Below are 9,571 nucleotides of genomic sequence, written 5' to 3' on the forward strand. Positions count from 1 at the left end.
ACACACACACACACACACACACACACACACACACACACACACACACACACACACACACACACACACACAAAGCTTGTATAGGTCCTCTGGACGGGTTCTTCTCTAATGAAACGTTTCGTCTCTCCTCCAAGAGACTTCTTCAGTCTGAGAGTTTCAGGCAAAATTCAGGCTTTTAAGCACTGCCTCCATGTGACATGAGAGGAACGTTGGTTTGAGAGAGGAGTAAAAGAAGCCATTTTTGTGAAGAAAGACCGTCCATCATTAAACAGAGGTGGAGGCCTCCGTTTTCAGTTGTCCCCCTCCTACAGTGCTGCTATTGCCAGTATCACTCCACCCCTGTTAACAATAGGTGTTAATTAGGTGTCAACGATAGCCATATGATGTATCAGTCACATGGAGGCGGGGCTTAAAAGCCTGAATTTTGCCTGAAACTCTCAGACTGAAGAAGTCTCTTGGAGGAGAGACGAAACGTTTCATTAGAGAAGAACCCGTCCAGAGGACCTATACAAGTTTTTCCTTTTTGATTTTTTACCTGGATTACTGAGATGCATCAGGACATGAATATGACCTAATTCAGAAAATCTTTTCAGGACCCCACCTTGATGTTTCAGGACCCCACTTTGGGTCCCGACCCCAACTTTGGGAAACACTGGGCTAAAGGGCAATTCCACTTGTTTTCACCTCGAGCATTTTTAATCTGCTATAGTTTAAAAACATGTAGACATTTCAAACCTGGATACTGATTGTAGGATATTCAGCCATTTGTGAAATCTTCAGTTTTTCTCATAAATTTTCAAGTTGTTTTTTTATTGTGAATTCCTGACTTTACAATGTCAGGAAATATTTTGTTTAAATATTAAAAATTTATGCCTTTATTCGTGGAAATTTAGAGATTTTCTTCAGCCGTTCAGTCCACAAAATGTAACATTTATGTAAGCGCTTGTGTTTTAACATCAGGTTCATGAGCTATGAGTCAGAAATACATCAAACCCAACCCAACACTTTTTTATTTCATCCTCACCGACAACTTTCAGCTCCAGGCTGAAGGAGCTCTGCCCCGCCTTGTTGCTCGCGATGCAGGTGTACGTGCCGGCGTCGCTCTGCGTCAGAGGGTCGATGACCAGCGAGTGGACGCCGTTCTCTCGGACCAGCATCCTGTGGCACAGATCCGGGTAGATGGGCCTCCCGTTGACCAGCCACATCAGCTCCGGGCTGGGGAGGCCGCTCACCTGAATCACAAACAACAACAACAACAGTAAAGACGGGCGAAAACTCTTTAAATTCTAAATTAAAACACGCTGACGTACTTTACAGTCCAGTCTGCAGAGTCTGCCCTCGTGAGCCATCGTGTCCCCCGGAGCCTGCAGGAAGTGAGGCCGGAAAAAACGCTCCTGGGTTTGTTCGCTTTCCACCTCCTGAACGCGAGCTCGCACCCTGACAGGAAGAGGAAGTCACAGGGTGCAGACAGACACGCTAATCTGTGGACGTTTTCTGTGATTCGAGAACAAACAAACCCTCTGCAGGTTCTCCTGGTATCCAAAAGGAGTCATAATGTTTTTGTTTGTTTCTTGTCAGCAAAATACCTCAAGAACCTCAAGAAGAAACGATTGGACGAACAGATACAGKGTGAGTCAAAAGACTCAGGACACCCTTTTATTTCACATCAGAATACCCCGGCAAGCAACAGGTGAGGGGGTCTGTCTTGTAGACTATGTCCAGATCATGGCCGCCATCTTGAAGCCTCCATACTGGATCAAAGTCAAACTCTTCCAAAGGGAAGAGGGTCATGTGGCATATCAAAGAAGACCAGAATTGTCTCAGAAATGGAAATCCTTAAGGATATCCTTTTGATATACATGTATATATATTTTTCTCATTTTTCTTTTTATATTTTTCTTTTTATTGTTTATTGCATATAAAATTATTTGTTTTGTTTTAATGAAATAAATAAATTGAATTGAACAAAAACAATTATATACAGTTAAAAAATCATGTAAAATTGATGAGGAGAATTTACTGTGCAAGCTTTTACAAGTGTTTGAACACGTGTGACTGATTAAATGTATAAACCTTACAAAAACTGGGGATTCGTGTGCAAACATGTTGAACAAATACTTGGCCCCTCTATGAATATTGTGGCCCCCCGATGGCCCCTTACACTAAAAAATCCTAGATCCGCCACTGTCTGAATCTGAATCTGAAATGTTTGCACATCAGATAACGAGGTTTTCAGCTCACCTCTGGGACTGGATCGGCGTCAGGCGGTTCCGGGGTGGTCCAGACTGGACGATTAAATGTCCCGAGCAGCTGATCCGTCCCTGATGATCGTTTAAAAAGAAAAACAATTTCGAAAATGATTTTAGGGAGAAGGACGAGAGGAGCAGACAGACGAACCTGTGGGTTGGCGGCCATGATGGTGTAGTTGCCGTCATCGTCGTTGGTCGTGGACTCGATGTGTAAAGCGCAGGTGCCGTCGCCTTCCCTGATCTTCCTGTAGTGGAGGTTCTTCCTCAGAATCTGCTTGCCGTCCTTGAACCAATAAACCTGAAGAGGAGCATCGACGTCTGCGAGGAGGTCGAATGAAAAAAAAAAAAGACGTTTCGTGCGTTAAAAATCCTCTCACCTTCGGGAGCGGGATTCCCAACACTTTACAGGTGAAGGTGACCGGCACGCCCTCCATCGCCTTGAAGTTCTTCAGCTTCTTCTCAAAAACCGGCGCGATGCATTTCCCCGTCGGGACGTCGTCGTGCTGCACCTCGTCATCCGACTCCTCCACCGGCGTCCGCTCCAGGCGAAACTCGATTTCGCTCATCAGCCTCTGTTCGAAATTGGACACTTTGTACTCCTGGAGCGAGAAAAACAAATAAAACATCAAATTAATGCAGAGGTAATCCAGAAGATAAAACAGGAGAAAACAAACTGCTCAGTTTTTAAATCCAAGAATTTGTTTAAGTGCAGGATTTGACATTTGACAGCATTACCTGTATTTGTTTTATTCAAATCTTATGTATTTATTTAGTTATCTTGCATGAAATGTAAACAAACATATGAAACATTTTTTTGAGAAAAAACTGCAAAATTTAGTCTGGCTGAAAGATATAATGAAATACAACTAATAATCTGCACAGATTAAGAACAAACAGGGTTGATTCTTTTTGTCTTAGTACATGTTAGATATTAGTGAACAGAAGCAGGAATGCAGGATTATTTAATATAATTAACAATCATTTATAAATTGAGATGTTAATTACATATGGAATGCCAAAAAGGACATAATTCATGTACATTAAAATGTCTGACGGCATCTATTAAACACTGTTAATTATGCCCTTTAAAACACTACGAAGCGTCTAAAGAATGTCAGGCCACACGACATTACGGTAATTAAACATCTGATGGTATGTATGGAGATCCACAAGTGACAATTTGTGTACTTTTAAATCCCATGTGATGTCAAGTAAACATTAATTTATTAAATGTTTACTAACATTTATTAACCATCATGCCTTTAGACATTATTTAAACGTCCAATGGGTTTTACTGTATGGAGAGCCAAAAGGGACACAATTCCTTTGATTCAAAATGCCTGACAGTGTCTATTATACGTTGTTATTAACGCTGACAGGGATTTAATGAGCAGCACCTGGTATTTATGAAGTGTCACCTAGAGTTTAAGTAATTATACGACCTTATGATTGTTAGGTGCCACCTGGCATTCAAGCATCAGGCATTATTTAAACCAATTATTTAATTGTATGGAAAGCCAAAGGGGACACAATTTGTGCAGTTTTAAACATCAGGTGGTGTTTATTGAACATTGTTATTAACACAAGATTTTCATAAACACCACCAGGCATTTATTATGTGTCACTCAGGGTTCTATAAATCAGTGTTTCCCAAAGTTGGGGTCGGGACCCGAAGTGGGGTCCTGAAACATCAAGGTGGGGTCCTGAAAAGATTTTTGGAATTAATTCCATTTTTGCCTTAGTTGTTACAAAGGAGTGAGGTTAGTGTATTTAAAATGGATAAATGTAGTATAAAATATATTGTTACTATGCCCATGTTTAATTGACCTGAAATGTTTATCATCCAAAAATAGTTGGGGCATAGGACTCTGCTACTGTTATTTTGTGGGTCAAAAGCTGAAATGTTTGGGAACCACTGCACTTTGGTTCCCAAAGTTGGGTTTGGGACCCAATTATGGGTCATGAAGCACTTTGGATAATCTCCAGAAATCAATTTAAAGGGTAATAAAATAATTGCTGATGTAATATCTTCCCTATAACCATTACAAAAACACATAATAAGCACAAATAATTATTTATATTTGTGTACAAGCTGTTTAGATTGTCAAAAAGCCTGTGTTTTTAGGGTTATTAACAAAGTTTGTGTACTCGGACAGTAATATTTGGGGTCACAAGTTTTTGCCATGAATATTTTGTAGGTCAGAAGACAAAAAGTTTGGGAACCACTGCTATAAATTTCAGACCCAAATTAAACATCTGTTGGGATTAATTTTATGGCGAGCCAAAAGTGACACAATTCGTGCACTTTCAAATGCCAGATGGAGCCTTTAAAACAAATATAAGTCATCCAGTCTTGGGCAAAGCAGAGTTTGGTGAAGATCCTTGTACCTCATCATAGTTAAAGACAGTAGCAGGAATGTTTGGTCCAAGGGGTCTGCTGGCTGTTTCCCCCTTGTTATGCAGCTTCTATGAGAGGACAGGGATGGATAATGAGCACCAAAGACACACAGATGATACAAACAAGCGCTTCGGGTATGTTGTTACAAACACACAGTGAACGACAGGAAGTGATGGAACTAAGGTCAGTTTATTATGTATTAATTTGTGCCCCTCTTTGTTTAAAAATAAATTTAAAAAATTGCCTGTTTTACGTTTAAACACCATCCCTGCAGTTTGTAAGGAAATAAATGATTGCTTCAGAGGCTACCTGTTGATAAGAAAACTGTGGTGTTTCGTCTTTGAATCGAAGTTTCTTYTCGATGTGGTGGAGGAGGAGTTCTTTGCTTTCCCGGACTCTTTCGGCTGATGGGAGATGAGTCTTTGGTGTTTTCTTCTGAACCCTGCGGGGACACAGTGAAACCACGATGGAGTTAAATGGGTGGAAGTTCCTTCTCATGCAGAGGAGACACGTACCCTGAAGGAGCTCCTTTGGGAAGACCCATGGAGTTGGTGGGCTGACTCAGGGTCAGCGACGGCAGGACGGAGCTCAGGAAGGCCACGGGGTTCTGGATCGGGCTGGGGGTGGAGCTGCTGGAGGTGGGAGAGGAAGCTTGTGGTGGGGACTGGGCCCGGAAGGCCAGCACAGACCCTAGCGTGGGCGATGACACGAGGGATGGAGGGCTGGTGGGGGACTTGAGCACCCTTGTTGGGGAGATTCTGGGCGGTGGTGAGAAAGGCGGGGGGATCGGGGAGCTAGCCTCCGAAGAGTTGAGCTCAGCGGCAAGCTCTTGGAGGAGAGGAACCGGGGATTCGGTTAGGGACGGACTCCTGACGGGGGAAAAGGTCTGAGCCGCGATGAACTCTTTGGGCCGGGTGTAGTTGAAGGTGTGGGAGATGGAGGTCAGGTTCATGAGGGAGGCGTGGGTGCTCCTGAGTTGTGGGGTGGGGGATGTGATCTGCTGTAAGGTCAGGTCTGTGGGGACGGCGTTCAGCGTAGGTGCTGGGGGACAGAACTGAGGTCTGGGTGCAGTTCTGGCGAGAGCGGCGGGGGAGAGGTTCAGGTGGGAGGCGTGGATGGTGTTGATATGGCTCACGAAGGATGCGGGAGGTGTGGTAAAGTTCGGGGCAGGAGGCGGGGATGTCACAACAGAGGAAGTCCTGATCTGAGGAGCGGAGGACGTCTTGATTGGAGGTGGACCTGCTGGGACAGAGGTCTGTGATGGCACCGGGGGCCGCACAGGACCCAGTACCGGGGGCGCCGCAGGTCGAGGGATCGGCTGCGAGGCAGAGATCGCGCCGAGACTCGACTGGAAAAGCGGAGCCTGAGGCTCACGCTGCAGCCTGGGAGACCACAAGGAAGTTTCTTGAGGACTTTGCACCTCTGATTGGACCTGGATCTGGAATGGGGTCTGGGACTGAGGCTGAGGTTTAGGTTCTTGCTGTTGCTCCAGGAGAACCTGGCTGTGCAGAAGCTGCAGCTGAGCAGGGTCCCTGTCAATCAAAGAAAAAATAAAAAACAAACTTAGCTAAAAAAACAACAAACACTCCTGCAACATGAGCAACCTGGTCCACAAGAGTCCCTGTCCTCCAGAGTCCACGGCCACCAAAATCCCCGTCTACCAGAGTCTATGTCAACCACAGTCCATGGCCACTACAGTCTGTGTTTCTCTCAGTCCCTGACCACTACAGTCCCTGGCCACTACAGTCCATGACCACTACAGTCCCTGGCCACTACAGTCTGTGTCTCTTTCAGTCCCTGGCCACTACAGTCCCTGGCTACTACAGTCCATGAACACTACAGTCCATGACCACTACATTCTGTGTCTCTCACAGTCCCTGACCACTACAGTCCCTGACCACTGCAGTCCCTGGCTACTACAGTCCATGGCCACTACAGTCCATGGCCACTACAGTCCATGGCCACTACAGTCCATGGCCACTACAGTCCGTGACCACAGTTCATGGCCACTAAAGTCCGTGACCACAGTCCATGGCCACTACAGTCTATGTCTTTCTCAGTCCCTGACCACTACAGTCCCTGACCACTACAGTCCCTGGCCACTACAGTCCCTGGCCACTACAGTCCCTGACTACTACAGTCCATGACCACTGCAGTCTGTGTCTCTCACAGTCCCTGACCACTACAGTCCCTGACTACTACAGTCCCTGGCTACTACAGTCCATGGCCACTACAGTCCGTGACCACTACAGTCCGTGACCACTACAGTCCGTGACCACAGTTCATGGCCACTACAGTCCCTGACCACTACAGTCTGTGTCTCTCACAGTCCCTGACCACTACGGTCCCTGGCCATTATAGTCCCTGGCCATTATAGTCCCTGGCCATTACAGTCCATGACCACTACAGGCTATGACCACTACAGTCCCTGGCTACTACAGTCCCTGGCTACTACAGTCCATAGCCACTACAGTCCGTGACCACTACAGTCTGTGACCACTACAGTCTGTGACCACATTCCATGGCCACTACAGTCCATGGGCACTACATTCCACGGCCAATACAGTCAATGRGCACTACGGTCCATGACCACTACAGTCCATGACCACTATAGTCCATGACTACTACAGTCTATGGTCACTACAGTCCCTGGCCATTACAGTCCCTGGCCAATACAGTCCATGACCACTACAGTCCATGGCCACTACAGTCCATGACCACTACAGTCCATGACTACTACAGGCCATGGCTACCACAGTCCCTGGCTACTACAGTCCATAGCCACTACAGTCTGTGACCACTACAGTCCGTGACCACTTCAGTCTGTGACCACTACAGTCCRTGACCACTACAGTCTGTGACCACATTCCACGGCCACTACAGTCCATGGGCACTACATTCCACGGCCACTACAGTCCATGGGCACTACGGTCCATGACCACTACACTCCATGACCACTATGGTCCATGACTACTACAGTCTATGACCACTACAGTCCATGACCATGCAGTTCATGACCACTACAGTCTATGGCCACTACAGTCCATGACCTCCACAGTCTATGGCCACTACAGTCCATAGTCACTACAGTCCATGACCACTACAGTCCATGGTCACTACAGTCCATGATCACCACAGTCTATGACCACTACAGTCCATAGTCACTACAGTCCATGGTCACTACAGTCCATGGTCACTACAGTCCATGGTCACTACAGTCCATGACCACCACAGTCTATGACCACTACAGTCCATGACCACCACAGTCTATGGCCCCTACAGTCCATGATCACCACAGTCTATGACCACTACAGTCCATAGTCACTACAGTCCATGGTCACTACAGTCCATGACCACTACAGTCCATGACCACTACAGTCCATGGTCACTACAGTCCATGACCACTACAGTCCATGGTCACTACAGTCCATGACCACCACAGTCTATGACCACTACAGTCTATGACCACTACAGTCTATGACCACTACAGTCCATGGTCACCACAGTCCATGGCCACTACAGTCCATGGTCACCACAGTCCCTGTCCACCAGTGTCTCTGACTACCATAGTCCCTGTCCACCAGTGTCTCTGACCACCATAGTCCCTGTCCACCAGTGTCGCTGACCACTACAGTCCCTGTCCACCAGTGTCTCTGACCACAGTGAAGACAGTTTTAAATCACCATGGACTGGGAGGACAAAGGAAAAACTTCAAAACCCTAAAGCTGGACTGAAACCTGCAGCTGTCCGCACAGACGAGACAAATGTCTTCTGGAGGAAAATTTAAAGGTCGGACGAGACAAAGACGGCTGTGTTTGGACACAGCTGTAGAATCGATCCATCCTTAAAAATGTTTCTTATAAATGATTAAAAACAAAATATGTCATCTATCTGATGAGTGGAAACTTCAGATTCAAACCAAGGATGATAAAGAATCGTTGATCTGTGATGATAAACTGCAGTAAACCTCCTGAGGACCAGGTCGGAGGAATATTTTGTCCTTTTATGGATGAACAACAAGACACGCTCAAACAGCAGCGTCTGCACAATAAACACCTTTAGCTTTCAAAACCAGACAGTGGTATTAATACACAGTAAAATATTTTTACCTAGAATATGAAAACAAATCTGACACAGATTATTATAAATGCCAAAAAAAGGTCCAACTTACAAATAAAAAACTCCATCCTGAGTTTTAGAAAGACGACAGATCCACATTTCAGGTCCAACATCAGCTCCTTTCTGCACTGAAATGATTTCGGCTGATATCTGAGCCGAAGCTGGAGGAATCACCCTCCTCCCCTGATGTTAAAACACCCCGTCAGGGTCCAGACCAAGTTCAGAACCCAGAATCTAATAGTTTAATCAGGACCTGAGGAGACCAGGTCTGCAGGTTTTAGAGGACCAGAGGAGACCAGGTCTGCAGGTTTTAGAGGATCTGAAGAGACCAGGTCTGGAGGTTTTAAAGGACCTGAAGAGACCAGGTCTGCAGGTTTTAGAGGACCAGAGGAGACCAGGTCTGGAGGTTTTAGAGGACCTGAGGAGACCAGGTCTGCAGGTTTTAGAGGATCTGAGGAGACCAGGTCTGGAGGTTTTAGAAGACCTGAAGAGACCAGGTCTGCAGGTTTTAAAAGACCTGAAGAGACCAGGTCTGCAGGTTTTACAGGACCTGAGGAGACCAGGTCTGCAGGTTTTAGAGGACCTGGGGAGACCAGGTCTGCAGGTTTTAGAAGACCTGAAGAGACCAGGTCTGCAGGTTTTACAGGACCTGAGGAGACCAGGTCTGGAGGTTTTACAGGACCTGGGGTGCAGGTTTTAGAGGACCTGAGGAGACCAGGTCTGCAGGTTTTAGAGGACCTGAGGAGACCAGGTCTGCAGGTTTTAGAGGACCTGAGGAGACCAGGTCTGCAGGTTTTAGAGGACCTGA

General features: G+C 46.2%; 1 protein-coding gene across 1 annotated transcript in view; it reads right to left on the minus strand.

Moving 5' to 3' along the window:
- mypn (myopalladin) overlaps window positions 1-9,571 on the minus strand; it is a gene marked incomplete in the record, with an annotated part of 25,351 nt that overhangs the window by 3,147 nt on the left and 12,633 nt on the right. Inside the window, 8 exon segments of the mRNA XM_014019915.1 lie at window positions 1,022-1,229; window positions 1,308-1,434; window positions 2,239-2,318; window positions 2,395-2,544; window positions 2,624-2,845; window positions 4,635-4,712; window positions 4,954-5,086; window positions 5,160-6,176. Coding sequence (XP_013875369.1) covers window positions 1,022-1,229; window positions 1,308-1,434; window positions 2,239-2,318; window positions 2,395-2,544; window positions 2,624-2,845; window positions 4,635-4,712; window positions 4,954-5,086; window positions 5,160-6,176 — 2,015 coding nt within the window.

The sequence above is a fragment of the Austrofundulus limnaeus genome, unplaced genomic scaffold (genome assembly GCF_001266775.1).
Source record: "Austrofundulus limnaeus strain Quisiro unplaced genomic scaffold, Austrofundulus_limnaeus-1.0 Scaffold235, whole genome shotgun sequence".
Taxonomy (NCBI): Eukaryota; Metazoa; Chordata; class Actinopteri; order Cyprinodontiformes; family Rivulidae; genus Austrofundulus; species Austrofundulus limnaeus.